Source organism: Amblyraja radiata, chromosome 2 (genome assembly GCF_010909765.2).
Source record: "Amblyraja radiata isolate CabotCenter1 chromosome 2, sAmbRad1.1.pri, whole genome shotgun sequence".
Lineage (NCBI taxonomy): Eukaryota > Metazoa > Chordata > Chondrichthyes > Rajiformes > Rajidae > Amblyraja > Amblyraja radiata.
The window spans coordinates 135,498,861-135,523,144 of record NC_045957.1 but is presented as its reverse complement, the minus strand read 5'-3'; the positions used below and the strand labels follow the sequence as shown (position 1 = coordinate 135,523,144).

Here is a 24,284-nt window from a genome sequence, read left to right as displayed (position 1 = left end):
GTCTACCACGGAGCACTGAGATTTGTTACTAATTTTAAAACCCTCACGCACCACTGCACTTTGTATGCTCAAGTTGGATGGTTTGCCCTGTCCGCCCGCAGACTCCATCATTGGCATATCCTTATTTATAAGACTATCCTCGGTGTTCTTCCTTCATACCTGCAGAAGTATGTAATTCGAAAAAGCACAGGAACTTATCAGCTCCGCTCTGAGGACTTGTTCTTACTAACTGTACCTAAAGTCCGTACTGAACTGGGGAAAAGGGCATTTAGTTATGCTGCTCCCTTCGCATGGAACCAGCTGCAGAATGAACTGAAACTTAAGGAGCTGGTTTCTATAAACAGATTTAAATCCCTTCTTAATGATGTTGAAGCGGGCTCTTCTGTCTGTACATGCTTTGTTTGATGATGTTCTGACTGTGACTCCATTTATATGTTCTCTGTTGTTTTTTTTAAATTATTGTCTGTAACTGTGGAACTGTGCTGCTGCCTGTCTTGGCCAGGACTCTCTTGTAAAAGAGATTTTTAATCTCAATGAGACTTACCCTGGTTAAATAAAGGTTAAATAAAATAAAATAAAATAAAACGTCGGGAGCTCGCAGGTCCCAGGTTGGTGACCTGTTTTCTGGAGCTCTCGCAACGACAGCTTCGTCCGCTGGACTGGAGGGTGGCAGCTTCGACCGCCCCAGGCGCTGGACTTACCATCACCCGGTGGGGGTCCAACACCGGAAGCCTGGATCGCCTCAACGCAGAGGGAGACGAGGAGGGAAGAGACTTTTGCCTTCCATCACAGTGAGGAGGTGCCTGGTAGACTTACTGTGGTGGATGTTAAACTGTGTTAAGTGTGTGTTTTGTTATTTTATTCTATGTTATGACTGCAAGGTATACAATTTCGTTTAGACTGAAATGTCTGAATGACAATAAAGGATACTTTACATGAATGAATTAATCTAAGTTTGACTTCATCGTGACCGGCAGAGTGAAGGCAAATTTGCAACAGGGAGCATACAAGCTGCGATCAATCGCTTTTCTATATTTTGAAATAAGATTTGCCTTCTTCTGGATTCCTATTTGAACAATAGAGGCATGTTTACTTTGCAAAATGCTTATTTACTGACGTGTAGAGTCAGACAATTCAGAAGCAAGTTAAAAATGCCCATCAATTCTGTTGATTACAGGAAGTTGGAAAACAAACAAAAGCAGTTTTTTTGTCATGACACGCATTTTGCAAAAAAAAAAACCATTATGTTCATATTATAGGTTTTAAGTCAATGCCTTAAGTACGGATCTCCATTGAATTTGCAGCTCCGAAAATAATGATTGTGACCTATAATCTATCGCTTCATTTTGATAATAAAACTACATATGGGACAGACCAAAAATTATTGATAGCCACTCAAGAAACTGAAATCATCCCAATGGTCTTAAAATCTGTAACATGATGGGCTGAACAGTCTAATCAAACACGGATGCGTTGCTTACCTTTGCTCACGCAAAGTGGCTTGGATTTCACATACTCGGACCAAAGATCTTAAGTTTTTGAGCTCAGTACAAATTTCAGATATGTGAATACTTCCCATGTTGTGTGCTTCTTCTCTCAGCCGTGATGCCTAGATATTAAATTATGAAGATAATTAATTAGATATAAAATATCAGTAATCGGCAATCAAAGAACAATATTTACAATTTGACTTTCTAAAATCAATTTAGTCTCGATTTAGGATTTTAATTGTATTGAATTAACACATCACACATATGTTTAGTGTTGATCTATATTCAAATATGGGAAGATGTATAATATGTGAGACCAGTTATACTGCTACGGTTCAAATCGGCAGCTCAGCACCATTTCTGTGAAGGCAATTGGTATGGCAATAAATATTGACCTTGCAGGCAAACCCCTAAACCAGAGCATGAATCTTACAAGATCAATAAAGGACATCCACATTGAATGGTAGGGACCTGGGGAGTGTTGTCGAACACTGAGGCATTCCCCAAAAGTTGCAGCACAGGTGGACAGGGTATGAAGAAGGCTTTTGATACACTGGACTGCATCAGTAAGAGCACTGAGCATTAAAGTAGGTCTGTTATGCTGCAATTGTACAGAAGTTGGTGCAGCTACACTTGAAGTATTGTGTTCAGTTTTGATTACCGTTCTATAAGGTAGATGCCACTAAGATGGACAGACCGTTATCAGGCAAGGTTGGGAAGGATATGACCTTGGAGCTTAGGAAACCAAGGGGAGATTTTACAGAGACACATGAGATCATGGGGGACATAAATACAGTGAATGCCAACAGTCTTCTTATACCAGTGTTGGAGAATAAAGAAAGAGCAGTCATAGGTTCAGGCTGGAGGGGAAAGATTTAACGGGATCCTGAGGGATAACTGTTTCACACAGAGGGTTGAACCTATATTAAGCTGCCAGACAAAAAAACAGTACAGCACAGAAACATGCACTTTGGCCCACAATGTCTCGCAGAACATGATGCTAAGCAAAAACATCTTGTAAATAGTCCGTACTGTGTAGTATAGTGTCGGTGTGTGGGGGTGATCACTGGTTGGCGCAGATTCGGTGGGCCGAAGGGCCTGTTTCTACGCTGTATCTCTAAAGTCTAAAGTAAATCTGCCTGCACATGATCTATACCCCTCTATTTCATGCATGTCCATGTGTCTATTTAAAAGTATCATAAACATACTATTATAAATGCTTCTACCACCACCCGTGCAGCATATTCCAGGCACCCACCGTCCTGTGTAAAAAATCACCCTACACAACCCCTTTCACCTTCAGATATGCCCGTTGGTCTTAGACATTTCCAGCCTGGGAAAAAGGTTCTGTTCTATCATTGGTTTCTGCCATGCAGGATTCAGTAATGATTTTCTGTGTTACACATTCCTATTACAATTAATCAATTCATTATTGTATTTAGAATGCATTCATTACAATTCAGCAAATCAAGGCTTCATATTATGCCACCATTATTTCTACCTTTGGTTTTGAACAAAGCTTCAAACCAAGCATTACAGCCACTAAAGAAACTATTCCATTCCCTGGAGACGCCTTATCTATCAGAACTTAATTTCCTCCTGCAAATGAAATGCATTTTCATGCAAGTCACCTCTGACCTTCACTACAAGACCACTTCCTAATCAGCCCCTCATGTTACCTCTTCCATAATTTTCCTTTCTCCATTGGGTTTATCACTGCTTCATATTTAAACATATTTGATTAATTATTCAGTTAGAGTTTAGAGATACAGCATGGAAATAGGTTTCGGCCCACTGGCTAACGACAATCTGGCACACGAGAGACAATTTGCAGAAACCAATTAACCTACAAAACTATAAAACCACGTTTTAACCTACAAAATTGTACGTCTATGGAGTGCAGGAGGAACCGGAGCATCTGGAGAAAATCCACGCGAGTGTACAAACTCCGTACAGACAGGGCCCTTAGTCAGGATCGAACCCGCGTCTCTGGCACTGTAGGGCAGTAACCCTATCGCTGTGCCGCCCTAAGCAGTTATCATCTGCTTTTTTAATTAAAATCTATCTCATAACACACCACACTGACTCTTCCTCCGGTGATAAATATAATTAATGCTGCTTGGTGTCGTTATTTTTCATTCCAAGAAAAGCTGTGGGAAATAGAATGTATTGATGATTTACTTAGATGTGAGCATATAATTTTAAACATCTAAATTGTGAAGTTTAATGCTGTCCCAAAGCTTATCCTTTTCAATAGAACTCTTATTGATGTGATCTTTAGATGAGTATTTGAAACCATTTTCACACATCTATCTATATTACTAAAAGTCTGATCACTTCCTGTTGTTCTGTATATTGGTTTTAGAAAAAACACTGCCACTTACGGCTGTGATTTTTGGCCATCTTACTCAGTCCCCCCTGTGCAGGACAAGAGGATTTTTCCCATTGATTAAAAATAAAAGTTATTAATGTTTAAAAAAGGTTGAGATTCTCTCTCCTGAAGGCCACGCCCCTTCCGGAGGGATTAGCAAGTTTGGTGGAGAGTGGTGAATCTGTGGAATTCTCTGCCACAGAAGGTAATTGAGGCCAGTTCATTGGCTATATTTAAGAGGGAGTTAGATGTGGCCCTTGTGACTAAAGGGATCAGGGGGTATGGAGAGAAGGCAGGTACAGGATACTGAGTTGGATGATTAGCCATGATCATATTGAATGGCGGTGCAGGCTCGAAGGCCCGAATGGCCTACTCCTGCACCTATTTTCTATGTTTCTATAAAGACAAGCCTACCGCGTGGAACCATCTGTATTCTGAAAGTTGTCAATTGAACTCATTTGAGTTATTGAGCTGTTGGAAATTGTTTGCCGAAAGATATTACCACCTGCTCCAAAACAGACAAAGTAGCATTTTACATTTTGTATCTGATTGCAAACTTTCTGAATGCCAGTGAACCAAATCCCATGTAAGAAAAGAAAATCACATCAGTGTAAGTCTGGGATGAGAATATACCTGCCAGTTCAGATTGTCGGTAAAACGAAACAGAGTTTATTGAATGTATTTGACTGGTCTATTGATTTGTGCTGTTAATGGAGTGTAAAAATATATTAACTGTACGGAATTTCTGTCGGTAAAAATTCACAACAGAACTCACAGCAAGATCAAACCAAACATAATCCAAAATTCCTAATGTCAGCTTTCTTAAATTCCCAACATTTATTTTGATAATTTCAAAACAAAATCTGATGTTCACTTACTTGCTTTTCCGCATGATCAGCAGGCCAACCCTGAACATGTTTAATAAGATTTTCACTGAAATGTGCAACTAGCGTCGGCGTCAATGAACACGAAGAACGTGCAGTTGTTATTGATGGTACTGAAGTTGCACTGCTGCTTGGGATGTGATTTGAACTTGGTGATGGGCTTCTCTGTTTGCTGCAAAAATATAAGTATATTTCACACCAATTTTAACTTCCAAATGCAGCAGAAAGCCTTAAAATAAGGAAACAGTTCCCTTTTCAGTAAAGGATGCTAACTTGCAACTGAACTGAAGAAAGAGTAAAAATTCCTTAAGCAAAAGTTGCGAATTACTTAAAGTAGTTCAAAACCATCTGTAGCGTACTGAATCACAAAGCCATGGGTTCCACGATACTTTTTCAAAGGACAAGATAAAGTATCACTTTGTTCTGGTCAATATTTAGTCTTCAATCAACCAGCTGAGATGACTTGGTCATTATCACATCACTGAGTGAGAAACTTGCTATTACACTTCTTCAAGCATTGCAGTCAATTGCAAAACAATGTAGGTGTTTATATCATTGGATCTTTTTCCTACTGAACAGCTATGTTACTTAAATTGATACATATTCGTGAGATGTTAGTTATCCTGAAGAATATTCAAGCAGAAACCAAACAACGGTTTGCACAGTACTTATTTTCACAGATCTCATCAATCAATTGGTTTCAACAGTTCAGTTTGCATCAAAACATGCCAATTCTGATGAAGGATATCTTTCATCTGGAATATCTGTTTTTTCCTCTCTTCAGATGCTGCTTGACCTATTTCTAATATTTTTCATCTTTATATTTTGATTTCAGCAAGTGGATTTTTTTTTGCTTTTCAGCTTAAATTAATCAAGCTCTTATGCCTGCCATTCGATCATTGACCTTCCCTTTTGTTCTCGGCATCAATTCTCTCCCCTTCTCTACAAACTAAAACGCGTTTTGTTTGGAGTCTGGCAACTCAACCTAGGTGTGTCATTTCCGATCAGATTAGATCGGGTGTATATTTTGCTGCAACAGTTGCCAGCCTGGCTCATACCTTATCTAGGTCAATTTGACTTGGTGTCACTGGATGGTAGCTCAGCCCAGGAACAGACTACTTGACCTGTAATGGAGAGGGTGATTTTCAGCTATTGATTTAAGTTTTATTCGCTACCCAAGGCAGCGTGTGATACTCAGGCAGGTAATGGAGGGTGAAGTTCAGCCAGCACAGAGAGCTAATTCTCATGTGCCTGCAGAAAGTATGGGTAATGGCAGGGGAATGGTTCACCACTTAAACCAAAGGCAATTGCCTCTACTTTCTCAATATTTAGAGGGAGAAATCTGTGGTATTTAGGTAATGGCTGCCAGACAAACAGTTCAATAAATCAGAGACAAACCCACATTTTTCTCTGCAAGTAATAAACAGAATATCTGAACTATTAGCATCATATAAAATCCACACATTTCAAAGACCGTAAGAGAATATTTGGCTGAAAACATAAGCATTTCTTTGAACTGTAATATCAATTCTTTAATATTTTGATGTGTCTGACATGTCCAGGGTTTGTTTCTCATTTTGTGTATCATATTATGTTTGATAACACGGGGATCTTTCAAACGCCCAAGACACCGACCGATCAAGGACACAAATCAATTAAACAGAAATCTTTCTCTTTTCACATTCCCTTCAGGTACACCATGGACGGTAGCTGTGCAATTTCCTGCTCCTGCCCCAAATTGAACATTTTCAGCAACTTTGCTGCCAATCTTTGTGCTATCTTTCACATGCTCTCTTAAACTTTCTCTTTTCTTCTTCAGTCTCTCTACTTCTGGGAGCACGCTAGCAGCTAATATCTATCATAAATGCACTGAATCCCATAGCTAATCTGGCTAATTCCTCTCACTCACTTTTTGTATGGATTTACTCCCGTCTCATAATCTCCAGTCATTGAAAGTAAGCATGCAGGTGCAGCAGGCAGTGAAGAAAGCGAATGGTATGTTAGCATTCATAGCAAAATAATTTGAGTATAGGAGCAGGGAGGTTCTACTGCAGTTGGTGAGACCACACCTGGAGTATTGAGTACAGCTTTGGTCTCCTAATCTGAGGAAAGACATTCTTGCCATAGAAGGAGTACAGAGAAGGTTCACCAGATTGATTCCTGGGATGTCAGGACTTTCATATGAAGAAAGACTGGATAGACTCGGCTTGTACTCGCTAGAATTTAGAAGATTGAGGGGGGATCTTATAGAAACTTACAAAATTCTTAAGGGGTTGGACAGGCTAGATGCAGGAAGATTGTTCCCGATGTTGGGGAAGTCCAGAACAAGGGGTCACAGTTTAAGGATAAGGGGGAAATCTATTAGGACCGAAATGAGAAAAACATTTTTCACACAGAGAGTGATGAATCTCTGGAATTCTCTGCCACAGAAGGTAGTTGAGGCCAGTTCATTGGCTATATTTAAGAGGGAGTTATATGTGGCCCTTGTGGCTAAAGGGATCAGGGGGTATGGAGGAAGGCAGGTACAGGATACCAAGTTGGATGATCAGCCATGATCATATTGAATGGCGGTGCAGGCTCGAAGGGCCGAATGGCCTACTCCTGCACCTATTTTCTATGTGTCCATAGGAATAGGAATACTTTGTTGTCACATGTGGCTTGGCACAGTGAGATTCTTTGCTTAATACACAATGTCTCCATTGCACCCGTTCTCTCAAAAGCATCTTCTAAACATTAACACTTCCAGAGAATAGCTAAGTTTTTAAAGCATTTTTAGCTTTTGTGTTGACAATATGTCCTTTTTTCACTCAACTAATGGTACCTCCCTGCCACTCTAGTTAACAAGAGGAGAGGATTTAATTGTCATATCTACCGACAGCAGAACAATGAAATTCTTACTTGCTGCAACGTAACAGACTAATGGAATGGAATAATGTGCAAACATAGAATACTAACTGTAATACCTAGTAAGCATAATAGTGCAAAACTAAAGCCTGCAGTGCAACCAAAGACACAATCCATAAAAGATCATAGTTGCTGTGGTGGGATTAGTGTTGTGTTGTGTTCAAGAGCCTGACGGGTGCTGGGAAGAAACTGTTCTTGAACTGGTGGCCACGGCTTTCAGGCTCCAATACGACTTTCCTTATGTTAGTAACAAAATGTTGGTGTGACCAGTATTTTTGCAGCAGTGCCTATTATAGATCTCTTTGATGGTGAGGAGGTAATTGCATGTGAAGCAGAGGCATTGATGAGCTTTCTTTACAATCAATATGATGCACCCAGGAAAGATCTTCAAAGATAAAAATGTCCAGGAACCCGAATCTGTTGGTTCTCTATGGCACCATCCTGTCGAGGATATTTGGCATGTCAACGAATACTCTATTGAATCTGTACAGGTGTATGGTAGAAAGCATGTTGACGGTTGCATCACGGCCTGGTTCGGCAACTCGAACATCCAGGAACGCTGGAGACTACAGACGGTGGAAGATCCTTCACAGGCATTGACCTCCCATTGACATGTCAAATATCCTCAATCTTCTGAGAAAGCAGAGGCATTGATGAGCTTTCTTTACGATTACATCAATATGATGCGCCCAGGAATGATCTTCAAAGATAAAAATGCCCAGGAACCTGAAGCTGTTGGCTTTCTATGGCACCATCCCGTCGATAATAAGATATGTTCATTTATCCCTGGATTTCTCTTCCCGAAGTCAACAATCAGCTAATTGAGAGCAAGATTATTGTTCTGGCACCATATAATCAGATTGTTATTCTCTCCCTTGTGCTCTGACTCATCATTACCCTTCATTTGCTCAATAACAGTGGCATTGTCAGCAAATTTAAAGATGGTGCTGGGGCTGTGTCTGGCTACATAGTCTTGAGCAAATAGAGAGTAGAGTTGGGGGCTGAGCACAGTGTCTGGAGGTGCTCCTGTATTGATGATAATAGAGAAGTATTGTTGCCTGCATATACTGATTGTCGTCTGCAGAGCAGATGGGTCAAAGTTAAGGTGTATACCCAAAATTATGGGTTATTTTGAGATTTTTTTAAATTTCCTCTAGGTTACATATTTACCATATAGCGCAGAATAATGAGGCAACAAAAAGATTTTTTTCACATGGTGTAGATACGAAGTCCAAATCTTTCGAAGTGTGGAAGTATAAATAAACAACATGCGCAATAAAAGGTAAATGAACATGAAGAGGATTAATTTGGTGAACCGTATGAATAAGGCCTGGATTTATGACATAGTGCAGAGTTCTCTCAGAGCACCGAGCACAACTGGAAGAATCGCCTCCTTCTAAACCATAGGATTTTATGATTCTTGATGGCAATTACAGCATTTTCTTGTGCTGGGCATTGTTATAGCTGCCTCGATGCATTTGGAGAGAAAAATAAAATAACGTTGCAATAACTTAGAGCAGCAGCTTTTGAAAACCAGAAACACAAAGACTAGGCAGCCCATATTCAATTTAAATTCTATATTTCCATTTCTGTTGATCACTCAAGAGAATCATAGATTTAAAAACTGGTTTGAACTGTAAATGCTGGTAGTTCTAATTAATTTTAATCTAGTTGGTTTTGCTGATGAACTTCACAGAATCTAGTAGTATAGATCGATCTTGCCCAGATTTATTAGCATTTACTTGAGACAACACATCATTCATGCTTCTATTGATTTCAGAGGGATTGTAGGCCTGTAGATATGAAACAAATGGGAAAGTTCCTTCAGCTATTCCGATTTACTCTGCTGATGACTGCGTAGCCAGACACAGCCCCAATGCCATCTTTAAAATCACTGACGATGTGATGGTTGTTGGATGAATGACGGATAATAATGAGCCATTGGAGAGGGATATTGATAATAATCTGGTGAGTGATGACAGAACAGTAATCTTGCTCTTAACTGTAGCAAGTCCTAGAAGATGTTTGTTGACTTCAGTATGGGGAAGAGGAGGATCCATGAATCTGTTTTTATCAGCAGAACAGGAGTGGAGAGAGACAACAGCTTCAAGCTCCTGGGCATAGACAGGGCCCGGCAAAATGATGCAAGCATAAAGAAATCTCATTCATGAATCCACTTCCCACAGAAAATCAAGATGATTTGGCACAACGATGGATATTTTATCAAACCTCTACAGGTGTACAGTCCAGGGCATACAATTTAGTACAGTAACTCAAACACCCAACAAAGTGGTTGCAAATTGTGGACATTGTCTGGTCCATCACACTATTGATACTCCACCATCGAAATGATCTACAAAAACCAAGGTATTGCCTTCAAGAACAGCTTCTTCCTATTAATCGTCGGGCTCTGCACAACCCAATGTCAGTAATGAAGTACTATGGACTTTAAGGTTGCACTACAAACTCTGCCTTGCACTATTATGACCTAGTTAGCTGGTATAATTGATAATTTGCTTATTTGTATATTTATTTGTTGTGTTTTTGCGATACCCCAAAATGCCTTTGAAGCTGAAGCAAGTATGTAATTTGTTGTTTCATTCCTGGTACATATGACAATTAAACACTTGATCTGATTCTCTCTTAACTCTTAACATCACAAAGTGAGAAGGTCCAAGATCAAATACTGCTAAATTTGATCTTGTATTATATTACAAAGCAAATATTGTGTGCAGATAAGTATTACCTTTATTCATTCAGAAACACTTTACAGCTGTAAGTTTTACACTCAGTCTGAATATGAAAATATATGGTGGAAGTGCAATATATGGCCAGTATAATAGTAAAAAATCAGAAAAGTCAGTGTACGTTCCCACTCTTCCTCAATGTTTAGAACTGAAACTATCCTCTAGCATTTAGTTTGTATCCATGTTGACATTAAGGATAAAATTGGAGAAGTGAGGCATCGCCATAGTCAAGATAAATGTCAGGTATTAGATTGCACGTCTGGAAAAATTGTTTGCTGTGATTTACAATCTTTTATTTCAATTGTGTTATGATTGAGGAGACCAATTCTTGCAAACTGCTGCACCATTTGAGTCATCTTTCAATGTCAAGAAAGAGCAAGTCTAGTTTTAACAACCTATGCATGGAGTTATTAGTTCTTGTACACATAATTTCAGTGCAACAGTGGGCTCCCAAAACAAAAATGTAACAGGACCTTCACCACATGGACTGCACTGGTTCAAGACAGATGGCTGACTGTCACTTTTCAAGAGCAATTACAGGTGAATGGTATGGTTTAAATATTACAACCAATCAATGAGAGACCATTGTGAGATGATCCAGAGAACTGTTTTGTTTACTTCAGTGGAAGCAAGTCAAATAACTGTTTTTTTTGCAGTAAATACAGAAATAATCATTTTAATGGAAATGTAGGGGGTGAGCCTTTTAGACTGTTCCTTTTTATTTTTATTTTGGACAACACCTTTGGAGAAGATTGAGCTTTTTAAACCAAGTTTCTTACTAAACTGTGTCAATGAGTAAATGCAAACAAAACTCTTTGAAAGGATGCATTTCATAATGTATTATCAAAATTATGGACACAAACTAGAGACGCAAGTTTAAAATAATCCATAATCTAAGCGAAGATTAAATAACACTGGCAGTAAAATCCCTTCAATAATAGTGATAAAGCTATCGATTGGAGTTGTAAAAAGGCATATGCTATGCTTGCTTTCATTGGTCGCAGCATTGAGTAGCACTATAACAAAGTCATGATGCAGTTTGAAAGGACTTTGGTTGGGATGCATTTGGAGTATTGTGTGTAGTTCTGGTCACCCCATTACAGGAAGGATGTGGAGGCTTTGGAAATATTTACCAGAAAGTGAGAAGGTCCAAGATCAAATACTGCTAAATTTGATCTTGTATTATATTACAAAGCAAATATTGTGTGCAGATAAGTATTACCTTTATTCATTCAGAAACACTTTACAGTTGTAAGTTTTACATTCAGTCTGAATATGAAAATATATGGTGGAAGTGCAATATATGGCCAGTATAATAGTAAAAAATCAGAAAAGTCAGTGTACGTTCCCACTCTTCCTCAATGTTTAGAACTGAAACTATCCTCTAGCATTTAGTTTGTATCCATGTTGACATTAAGGATAAAATTGGAGAAGTGAGGCATCGCCATAGTCAAGATAAATGTCAGGTATTAGATTGCACGTCTGGAAAAATTGTTTGCTGTGATTTACAATCTTTTATTTCAATTGTGTTATGATTGAGGAGACCAATTCTTGCAAACTGCTGCACCATTTGAGTCATCTTTCAATGTCAAGAAAGAGCAAGTCTAGTTTTAACAACCTATGCATGGAGTTATTAGTTCTTGTACACATAATTTCAGTGCAACAGTGGGCTCCCAAAACAAAAATGTAACAGGACCTTCACCACATGGACTGCACTGGTTCAAGACAGATGGCTGACTGTCACTTTTCAAGAGCAATTACAGGTGAATGGTATGGTTTAAATATTACAACCAATCAATGAGAGACCAATGTGAGATGATCCAGAGAACTGTTTTGTTTACTTCAGTGGAAGCAAGTCAAATAACTGTTTTTTTGCAGTAAATACAGAAATAATCATTTTAATGGAAATGTAGGGGGTGAGCCTTTTAGACTGTTCCTTTTTATTTTTATTTTGGACAACACCTTTGGAGAAGATTGAGATTTTTAAACCAAGTTTCTTACTAAACTGTGTCAATGAGTAAATGCAAACAAAACTCTTTGAAAGGATGCATTTCATAATGTATTATCAAAATTATGGACACAAACTAGAGACGCAAGTTCAAAATAATCCATAATCTAAGCGAAGATTAAATAACACTGGCAGTAAACTCCCTTCAATAATAGTGATAAAGTTATCGATTGGAGTTGTAAAAAGGCATATGCTATGCTTGCTTTCATTGGTCGCAGCATTGAGTAGTACTATAACAAAGTCATGATGCAGTTTGAAAGGACTTTGGTTGGGATGCATTTGGAGTATTGTGTGTAGTTCTGGTCACCCCATTACAGGGAGGATGTGGAGGCTTTGGAAATATTTACCAGAATGATGCCTGGATTAGGGGATATTAGCTAGAGAGAGGTTGGACAGACTTGGATTGTTTTCTCTGGCATACAGGAGGTTGCGGAGAGATTAGATAGGAGTATATACAATTATGAGGCATGGATAGGATAGACAGTCAGAAACTTTTTCCCGGGATGGGAAAATCAAATAAGAGGACATAACTTTAAGATTTAAATGAGATGTGCCGAGGCAAGTTATTTTAATCATTAATAAAAAAGGTGATTAATGCCTGGAATGTTGTTGCCAGGAGTGGTGGTTGAGGTAGATAAGTTAGGGGCATTTAAAAAACTTTTGAACGAGCAAATGGATATGCAAAGAATGGAGGGATCTGGGTAATGTGCAGGTTAATAAGTGATGGTCTTGACATCATGTTCAGCACATACATTGTGGGCTGATGTGCCTGTTTTTGTGCTTTACTACTCTATGTACCAGGGATAAAAACTATCCATCCAAAGTGAGTTGTAAGATGTTCAAACCATTAATGTGGTGTAAAATCCTAAGTGAATAAACAAGTACAGGCTCTGAAGAAGTGGTTAAAGAGCGATTAGATAACAATCTTTTTTTCTAGTTGAGAGTCCGAGTTAGAAAACACAGAAACAGGCCCATTGACCAAATAGTTCAGGATAGCCAAGTTGATTACTTGAGGTAATCCCCTTTGTCTGCTTTTGGTCCATATCCCTCTAATCCTTTCCAATCAAAACTTATCTAAATGCTTTCTAATTGGAGAAGCATCTACAAACAATAATTGTGGAAAAATTAATATGGTCTGTGGGAATTTACATAATAAAATGATGAGTTTTCTTTTTTTTTTCAAAGCAGTGTTTGATTAGTCTGGATAAATTTTTTGGATGAGATAACAGAGGAGGCCAATAAAGGGATGTAGTACATGTTATGTGCCTGTATTTTAAGATAGTGTTTAATCAAATCCCAGAGAAAAGTTTGGTTACAAAGTTGAGGTGCATTTAATTAAAGGTGTTAGAATCAGCATGGAAAATAATTGTCTTAAAAGTAGATACGAGTATCTTTTCTTCAGACTGTAGAATGATAAAATAGTGGGATCCCAAGAGTTAGGGCTGTGATTTCCTTCTGTGCTAAAACAGCAACTAAAGAAGTTGTATCCATTTCCTTTGAATATAGAGGAATAAGAGGTGATCTTATTGTAACATACAATATCCCAAGGGTACATGACAGGGTAACTGCTGAGGTGTTTCCACTTTTGGGAAAATCTCGCATGAGGGGATATAATTACAAGGGACTGAGTGCTGCAGGGTTTTCTTTAAGCAAACAATGGTGGATCTCCGTAATTCTCTACACATTGACCGTGAAGACCTCGTGCAGATCAGCCATGATAATACTGAAAAGCAGAAAAGGTTTGAGTATAGAAGTTGGGATGTAATGTTAAAATTGTACAAGGCATTAGTGAGGCCAATTCTGGAGTATGGTGTACAATATTGGTCGCCCAATTATAGGAAGGATGTCAACAAAATAGAGTACAGAGGAGATTTACTAGAATGTTGCCTGGGTTTCAGCAACTAAGTTACAGAGAAAGGTTGAATAAGTTAGGTCTTTATTCTTTGGAGCGCAGAAGGTTAAGGGGGGGGACTTGATAGAGGTCTTTAAAATGATGAGGGATAGACAGAGTTGACGTGGATAAGCTTTTCCCATTGAGAGTAGGGAAGATTCAAACAAGAGGACATGACTTCAGAATTAAGGGACAGAAGTTTATGGGTAACATGAGGGGTAACTTCTTTACTCAGAGAGTGGTAGCTGTGTGGAATGAGCTTCCAGTGGAACTGGTGGAGGCAGGTTCGATTTCATCAAAAATAAATTGGATAGGTATATGGATGGGAAAGGAATGGAGGGTTATGGTCTGAGTGCAGGTAGATGGGACTAGGGCAAAATAAGTGTTCGGCACGGACTTGTCGGGCCGAGATGGCCTGTTTCCGTGCTGTAATTGTTATATGGTTAAATGGTTATATGATGAATTAACGCTCTCTTGCTTCAAGTTCCTTGTGTGTTCTTATTGTTGAATAATTTCAATGATTGGATCTTATTGTCATCTACAACTCCGGTGACTTGATTCTTCCAAGTCACATTTGTGTCTTGTTTCCCAGACCAGTTAAACATGCCAATAGACAAACCGAGCATTGGCTAGCAAGTTAATGACGAGTACAACAGTGGTCAGGTGAATAGCAGGTTGAATTTTGCCTTTTTTATTCCAGATATTATCAATTATTTTCCCCTTATTTTCTAATGCAGTCTTTGGTGTGACTAAAAAAAAATGCACAAAGAGCTGGAGTATCTCAGCAGGTCAGGCAGCATCTCTGAAGAAGATGGAGGGGTGACATTTCGGGTTAGCACCCTTCCTCGGTATGACCAGTCAGATCGAATGGAAGCGTAGAGTGAATTCTTTCCCCACTTTGCTCCAGCTAAATTTGAGTGCCTGTGCTCTTTAAAACAAACTAAGGAAAAGGATTTGAGAATTTAGAACATAATTTGAAGATGCCACACAACTAAAATATTGTAAACAAAGATGATTTTATGGATGTCAGAAACAAATGTGAAATGGACAGATGAAATTTAACACAAAATTACAAATTTTGGAAGAACAAAGAGAAACTATAAATAAAGAGATAATATTAAGGATGGCATATGCAGACGGATTTGGGAACTTGTGCACATAAATCTTTAAAGGTGAGAAGAAAAATGACACAGATTCCTTAGTTTAGCGATTCCAACTGGAATATTGTGGTCAATTTACTTAATATTTTAATATTGTCTTGGCAATGAATATATAAATAATTTACAAGTACAGCACTGGAGATGTGGGACCAGTTTGAAAAAACAAAAGATAGGATTGTTCTCGAAAGGCAAAGAAGATCAAAGAGAAGTATGATAGGTGTGTTCAAAATGATGAAACTTTAAAAATCATAAAAGGGTTTTAATGGGTAGAATTACAGATAAAATGCTTTCACTGATATGTGCCAATAATAAGATGATGCAGATTCAAGGCAGATACGATGCAAGCAGAATTTGTTCAGAACACTGAAGACATTATAGTCTACAATTTTCTGCCGATAGCAAGATAGGAGAATAAATAGTAACTTTAAAAAATGAGTTATACAAGCACGAAAAATAAAAGATCAATGACATTGTGATGCTACTAAGAAAGAATGGGAATAATTGAACCTCTTTTGCAAAGAGTGGGCAGGGTAGACCAAATGATCTCCAGCTGTACTGCAATTATCAACAATTCTATTGTGAATATCTATAGTTATTATTTTTGATGGAGCAAAGATGAAAGGAATACTGCAAAAATACCCAACACCAAGTAAATCCTTCCCAAGAGTGAAAATGGAATCCATTTTGAGCATTCTATTGTCAACCCTACTCCCTGGTATACAGGATCAGATATATTTACTGAAAGTAAGCAGATATGTACAGAAGGGTGAAAAAATCTCACTACATTTGGAGAACAAAGATTATATTTACTCAGCTCCTGCACAAGTTGCAAAAACTTAAGTAAACATCCAAGTCGGAATAAATTTAACCTTCAGCTCAGATATCCTTACCTTGACCGTTGAACATGGCGAGGGGATTCAGGCTCATGCCCATGTTTGTCAGAAGTTGGAGTTTGCTGAGATACTTGCTGTTGTGCTGGTCCTTGTTTCACAACTGAAGCACTGGACTGAACAAAGGAAAACACAAACTTTCACCTTGGTATAAATACAACACAAAATAATTTAATATACCCTCAAATGATTGCAATGAATGAATAGATAAAATTTATGGAAGGCATTTTATGGAAGGTGTTATGGATACAATCCTGCTGCAAAAAAGAGCACCAAATTCACTGAGAAGTAAAACTCACAGACCATTACCTCCAGTGTTTATGTTCTACTTAGTAGTAGGCCCCCCTCGGTCATGGCTGACCATGGGTGATGCATCCTGGTCAGATGTAAGCCTGGGCAATGTCACATGGAGGACAGGCTGTTGTTGCTCATGCAGCACGTCCCCCCTCTCCATGTCGCTGATCGATCCAAATGAACAGCAGGGCCGTTACAGTTTGGCTCCTGCGCCATCGCAGGAGCTTCCTGAGCAAAGCTGTTGACAACAACGAACTGCCTTAGGGGCTCCGACTCCGGTTGTTCTTGAGGTTTACTCCTGGAGCCTTTTCCATGATTGGATATGGCCACAAGGCAGTGGAGGTTTTAAATCAGAGTTTGCCCTCTCCTAGATGGACTACCTTCCCAGGCTGACGAGCACTATCTGCCCGAGACTCGTGGGGGCGGGAGCGTCTACTTTCCCGTGCAGGTCTATAGCACCTGCCCACTGCCCGTGAGTTCTACTTAGACTGGTCAAATCCACCAATCGGGAAAGTTGTTTGCATAACTGACGCTCTGTTCTGAGCTGAAGAAATTTCCAAAAGTAATGAAGTAAATAAGTTTATTGGCCAAATATTCACATACAAGGAATTTGCCTTGGTGCTCCGCCCACAAGTAACAACATGACATACAGTGACAGTTACGAATGACTCAGAAAACACTAAACATTAATAATAATAAAACATTAATGATAAAACACCATTGATCAAGCATGTGAACCAACAAAATACCAGATCAAAGGGAGGCTACAGATTTTTGGCTGTTTAGAGCATGGATAAAATCTGTTTTTTATGTCTGGCTGTGGCAGCTTTGACAGTCCGGAGTCACCTTCCAGAGGGAAGTGATTCAAAGAGTTTGTGGCCAGGGTGAGAGGGGTCAGAGATGATCTTGCCCGCTCGCTTCCTGTCCCTTGCAGTGTACAGTTCATCAATGGAGGGAAGGTTGCAGCCAATAACCTTCTCTGCTGATCGGACGATTCGCTGCAGCCTCCAGGTGTCGTGCTTGGTGGCTGAGCCAAACCAGACCACGATGGGGAAGGTGAGAACAGACTCTACGATGGCCGTGTAGAATTGGACCATAATTGCCTGTGGCAGATTGTGCTTCCTCAGCTGCCGCAGGAAGTACATCCTCTATTGTGCCTTTTAGACTGTGGAGTCGATAGTAGCCCCCCACTTAACGTCCTTGGAGATGATGGTTCCCAGGAACTTAAAAGACTCCACAGATGTGACTGTGTTGTTGATGGTGGGTGAGGTGAGGGGAGGGGGGGCTCTCCTAAAATCTACAATCAGTTCCACTGTCAAGAGCATTGAGCTCTAGGTTGTTGCGATGGCACCAGGACGCCAGCTGTGACACTTCCTGTCTGTAGGCAGATTCCTCCCCATCCTGGATCAGTCCAATCAGGGTTGTGTCGTCCGCAAACTTGAGAAGCTTGACAGAGGTGTCTGTGGAGGTGCAGTTGTTGGTGATAAATGATTGTGATAAAAGGATTGTGATAAAGATTCAAAGATGTGCTCAAAGGTTCCTTGAAAAAAAGCAACATTCCCACTGACCTTTGGGAGTTTCTGGCTCATGACCCTCCAAGTATCAAATAAACATTTGAGATGATATTGAGAACAGTAAAGTGTAGATCATGCCATGTCTGGCTTTGCTATTTAGGACATAGAAAATAGGTGCAGGAGGCCATTCGGCCCTTTGAGCCAGCCCCGCCATTCATTGTGATCATGGCTGATCGTCCCCAATCAATAACCCGTGCCTGCCTCTCCAAATCCATTGATTCCACTAGCCCCTAGAGCTCTATCTAACTCTCTTAAATCCATCCAGTGATTTGGCCTCCACTGCCTGCTGCGGCAGGGAATTCCACAAATTCACAACTCTCTGGGTGAAAACGTTTTTTCTCACCTCAGTCTTAAATGGCCTACCCTTTATTTTAAGACTGTGGCCCCTGGTTCAGGACTCGCCCAACATTGAGACCATTTTTCCTGCATCTAGCTTGTCCAGTCCTTTTGTAATTTTATATGTTTGTATAAGATCCCCCCCCATGCTTCTAAACTCCAGTGAACACAAGCCTAGTCTTTTCAATCTTTCCTCATATGACAGTCCCGCCATCCCAGGGATCAATCTCGTGAACCTACGCTGCACTGCCTCAATCATAAGGATGTCCTTCCTCAAATTAGGAGACCAAAACTGTACACAATTCACCAGATGTGGTCTTACCAGAGCCCTATACAACTGCAGAAGAACCTCTTTACTCCTATACTGAAATCCTCTTGTTATGAAGGTCAACATTCCATTAGCTTTCTTCACTGCCTGTTGTACCTGTAAGCCAACTTTCAGTGACTAGTGTACAAGGACACCCAGGTCCCGCTGCACCTCCCCCATACTTAACCTAACTCCATTGAGATAATAATCTGCCCCCTTGTTTTTGCCGCCAAAGTGGATAACCTCACATTTATCTATATTATACTGCATCTGCCACGCACCTGCCCACTCACTCAACCTGCCCAGGTCACACTGGGCTACATTTATAGGCCAAAACTACAATTAACAGACGTGTTGCCTATGATATGGAAGAATGCTTTTAAAAAAAAAAAACTGTATCCTGTGGCAGGCAAGAAGCGCTTGACTGTCAGAGCAGATTTCTGAAAGAGATTAGTCCAACTAGATGCCCCATCGCAGTTTCTCCACCATCAATCTCTGATAGTAATATTAACGCACAAAGGTTGAATTAAAAAAATAAAAAATAAATAGAAAACAGGTACTGGAATTTTATATTTAGTCAAACAGCCTCATTTTCATGCGAATGGCAAAATAGTCAATTTTATCTATCATAAAATAGCCCAGATGTTCTTTTGCAACAGTAATAACTTTTCCAATGGTACATTTTATAAAATAAGAGATTGAATGCATGTTGCATAAACAATCACCAGGAACACAAATCAAATTCAAGATAAATTCTTAACCCTTTCAACTTCAATGAAATTATACGTTAATACTTAGTCAGAGTTGTGGAAACAGGCTGTTTTGTCCAACTGATCCATGCCAACCAAGATGTGTATCTGAGCTAGTCCATCTGCCTGTTATATCCCTTGAAACCTTTCTGCCCACAAACCTGTTCAAATGTTGTTTAAATGTAATTGTACCAGCCACCAGAGCTTAGGAGCTACCTTGCTCGGTCCATATACCCATCACCACCTGTTTGGTAAAGTTACTCTTCATCTCGTTTTTAAAATCTTCCCCCACCTTAAATTTATCCCTTCAAGTTTTAGACTCCTCTATTCTAGGAAAGAGACTATAACATTCCACCTTATCTGTGCCCCTCATAATTATATACATATTTGAGTTCACCCTTCAGCCTTCTATGCTCCAGGGAAAAAGCCACAGCCTCTCCATTACAAGCAGACTGCCATATTGGAAGTTAAGGGCCCTGCTAAAATCCATATAGATATCTATCACCCAGCACTCATCAATCCTCTCAGTCATCTCTTCAACTCTTCATCATCTCTTCAAAAGGCTCAATGAAATTTGAGGCACGTGATTTCCCATGAACAAAGCCATGATGACTATCCCTTATCAATCCTTGAATTTCCAAAAGTCACCCTCCAGTTTTCTGATAACTCACCTCTGGCAAATATCTCTGCCATCCCTACTATTTCCTCGACTTGCAATTCAAGTTAACTACAATTTAAAAGTTGACAGGGCTAAGAAAACACAACTTATATTTGACTTCAGCAAGATATTATAAAACTACAATTAAAAGAAAGCCAAATATTCAGATATTAAAATCAGACAAAAACTGGCAAAACATACCTTTGGCTGAGATGTTACTGGAGGCGTATTCATCAGCGGTTTAAGAGGAACTGGGTTAGTCTGCGGTGTACTAATCCGAGGGGACACATACGACCTCGGGGATGATGCATCTGATGCCAATGACATTGGAGACTGATTAGACTGAGGGGCTGCATTTAGAAAAAAAATCAATTTAAAATAACTTATCTGCTTAAATCTACTTTTTACCCAAAGGTTCGATTAAATAAATAATAGGATATTAACTCTTTTGCAACACACTTAATCAAAGCTGTTCAAACTACAACGTTTCTGTGAGTAGTTCCCTCAGCAGAAAAATGAATCCTTAGTTGCACCAGAATCAAATAAACTTGAAAATAAAAATCTCAATATATTCAACTGCAATACATAAAATTGGTAATGGTACCTGTCAGCGTTACTTTGGTCACTTAAAACGATTACTTTTAAAGTAATCAGTGTAACTTAGAATGGCTGTTTATTTAGTTTATCAGAAAGTGCTTACATTGAAGATGAGCAGACACAATAAATTCAAAGTGGTTTTAAAGTGCTTATACTGAATGATATCTCAGAATTCATAATAAAACGTAATTTCCAATAAAAAGGAAATTAAAGAAACACAAGGAAAACAAATTTCATAGCAATTTCTTTTCTTTGGAATAATTCAACCTGTTTTTTCCACTACGAGTGATACATTTTTTCCCACTGAAAGGAGAGAACAAATGTAGAAGGGAAAGTTTGAATGGACTTTGGTTCCTGCCGAGTGCAGCCTGAGAGAAAATGGCTTATCTGTTCTCATAGTTACAGGAATAGAAGCACAAGGACAAAAGGCTGAACATTTTAGCAATTATTTTAACATGATTAATAATAATTCATTCCTAAGTTTAAGAGGGATAACAGTGAGAAAGGGTGATTGATGGGCAACATTGACTTGGTGGGCCGAAGAGCCTGTTTCCATGCTTCATCTTTCTTTCAATTCTTTAGCGTAAAATTTTAGGGTAAAGATATAATGTCAGTTGATGTTGCAAATATAAATTAATAATTGCTCAGTAGGCCTTGAACCATTAACCTTCAAACAAGCCATTTGTTTACAAAAATGCCCATTTACTTTGACGTTTTTTCTTGTAGATAGTCATACTGTGCAACACAGACGTCAGAACTGCAGTTTGTCTTATGAATTCATATGAACCTATTCTAATATTTATAATGTGTAATTCAACCGAAGAAACGAGTCAAGTGATGGAGGAGAGGCAAGGAACTGCAGATGCTGTAATCTTGTGTAGGACACAAAATACTTGACTAACAGTATTCAGGCAGCGTCTGTGGAGGGAATGGATAGGCAACATTTCAGGTCGGGATACTTCATCAGACTGATTCATCTGAACAAGTCACGACCCGAAACGTCACTTATCTGTTCCCTCCACAGATATTGTCTGAAGTGATGGAGTAGGACAAGGATTGAAGGGGATATGGGGAGAAGGCAGGAACGGGGTACTGATTGGGGATGATCAGCCATGATCACATTAAATGGCGGTGCTGGCTCGAAGGGCGAAATGGCCTACTCCTGCACCTATTGTCTATTGAATTTATAAGAAATCATATCGAGCTCATCACAGCTCCAACCTGTTACCAAAAAGTGTGATGGTTTGGCAAGATCAAAGCAGCCAAAAACATGAATGCCAGAGGAGCTGATGACGTTGCTCAGGGATAGGAAGGGCAGGCAGATAGGATTTGATCAAATTACCAGCATGGTCATTGCAGATATGGTGGGATAAAATATTATTCTATGTTCTATATAAAACTTATTATATGATGCGTACACTAATGACATTTTGTTTCATTACACTACCACCAGAGGGAGCTCTAATTCATTAAACTTAAACAGGAATGCTTCATTCTTAATGCTCGAATTTCATTGTCCTATCTGGGACACATGACAATAAACTCTCTTGACTTGACTCTTGGCATATGTAAATTCAACACGGGCTTCAACCATGCCATATTCTTGATAATTTTCACCTTGCAACCAATTTAGAAAAATAAAAATGTGAATTAGTAGGAATTAAGGGGGACTATCGGACTGGTAAATCTAAGTATTGGTTAAGTGGATAGAAAATGGATGCATAGGAAATTAGCTACATGGAAGGAAGCAGAGGGTGAAGGTGGAAGGTTGCTTTACGGATTAGAGATCCTTGTCTAATGGTGTGCCTCGGCGGGTTCGGTGCTGGGCCCATCGCTGTTAGTCATAGAAATAAATTATTTGCATGAGAACGTAAATGTCAGCATGTTTGCAGATGACAAGAGTGGGTGGCATTGTGGATAGTGAAGATGGTTGCCAAAAATTGCAGCAGGATCTTGATCAGTTAGACAGGTGGTATGGGATGAGGAATGGTTGATGGGGATTTAATACCATTTTGGGAGCACTAACATGGACAGAACCTACACAATGAATGGTAGGACTCTGGGGAGTGTTGTAGAGCTGAGGGATCTCAGAGTACAAGTACATAGTTTGTTGTAAGTGCCATCTCAGGTAGATAGTGGTCAAAAAGGCTTTTGGCACATTGGCCTTCATCAGAGCATTCAGTTTAGAAATTGGGAGGTAATGTTGCAGTTGGTGAGGCTGCATTTAGAGTATTGTGTTTAGTTTTTGGCAGCATGTCAGAGGAAAGATGTTGTCAAGCTAGAAAGGGTGCAGAGAAGATTTACAAGGATGTTGCCAGGACTCAATGGCCTGAGCTAGGAAGCCAGAGAAGAAATTGTGTGAGCCCTGGCTGAGATATACAAATCATCATTAGACATCTGTGAGGTGCCGGACAACTGGAGGGTGGTTAATATTATGCCTCTCTATAGGAAGGATTGCAAGGAAAACCCTATGAACTATGACCAGTGAGCCCGACATCTCACAGGACAGGATTCTGAAGGATAAGATAAATATGCATATGCAGAGATGCCAAGTTTTATCAGAGCATTTCAGTATTCTAGTACTTGAAAATCAGTATTTTACTGAGGAAATCAGTATTTTTACACGGTGCCATTTTGCTGAAAAAAGTTTTTTTATGTGCGGTCATACCCATGTAAGAGTACAGGAATGCATAGTTTTGCTACATTTGACATGTCTTTTACGCACCTTTCTAGACAGTGCTCTTTGTATACTGCTGTTTGAACCGCTGCTTCCTACTTTTAGCACCAGATGATGATGTAGAAGCCATTTTGGAAGCCTCCCTCTCCCTCCCACGCTCTCTCTCCCTCCTTCCTCTTTCCCTCCCTCCCTCCTCGCTCCCTCCCTCTCCTTCTTTCCCTCCCCCTCCGTCTTTCCCTCCGTCTCTCCTTCCTTTTTTTCTTCCTCCCTCTTATTCCCTCCCTCCCACTCTCCCTCCTTCCCCAAACAGTCTGTGACCCAGAGCACTGTGGCCAGAGCGCTATGTGTAAGGCGCATAGCGCTCCAGCCGGTAGCGCTATATTTAGAACCCATAGAGCTGTCGCCGACAGCTCTTCGTTGAAATTCCCACGCGCTAAACTGACAGCGCTGTTTAAACCTGGAGCGGGACAGGCAGATCAAAGCTCACAAAAATAATCATCCAGATCTTGAAATTTAAAATACTAATAGATTTAATCTGCTATAATTTTTAGAGGTACAGTATGACTTTTTATATCCTTGCATTTTTTAAGCAGCAAGATGAAACAGGAAATCGGGCCGATTTTTAAACAGTCCGTATTTAACAAAGCAAAATCGTATATCCGTATTCTTACCGCATTTCTGTACAAAATACAGAAAATCCGTCCTACATGGCAGCTCTGCATATGGTTAGGCAGGGGCCGATTAGGG

The 24,284-nt window shown here is 39.6% G+C and overlaps 1 protein-coding gene across 4 annotated transcripts in view; it reads right to left on the bottom strand.

Moving 5' to 3' along the window:
- Positions 1-24,284, bottom strand: part of wac (WW domain containing adaptor with coiled-coil) — a 108,089-nt gene that overhangs the window by 3,834 nt on the left and 79,971 nt on the right. For 2 of the 4 annotated variants that reach the window (XM_033016249.1, XM_033016260.1), the window contains 4 exons: positions 20,465-20,613; positions 16,346-16,461; positions 4,740-4,917; positions 1,482-1,609 (listed from right to left, as the gene is read on the bottom strand). In XM_033016249.1, coding sequence (XP_032872140.1) covers positions 1,482-1,609; positions 4,740-4,917; positions 16,346-16,461; positions 20,465-20,613 — 571 coding nt within the window. The remainder of the gene's footprint in view (positions 1-1,481; positions 1,610-4,739; positions 4,918-16,345; positions 16,462-20,464; positions 20,614-24,284) is intronic. The other 2 variants (XM_033016252.1, XM_033016268.1) reach the window with 1 other exon arrangement.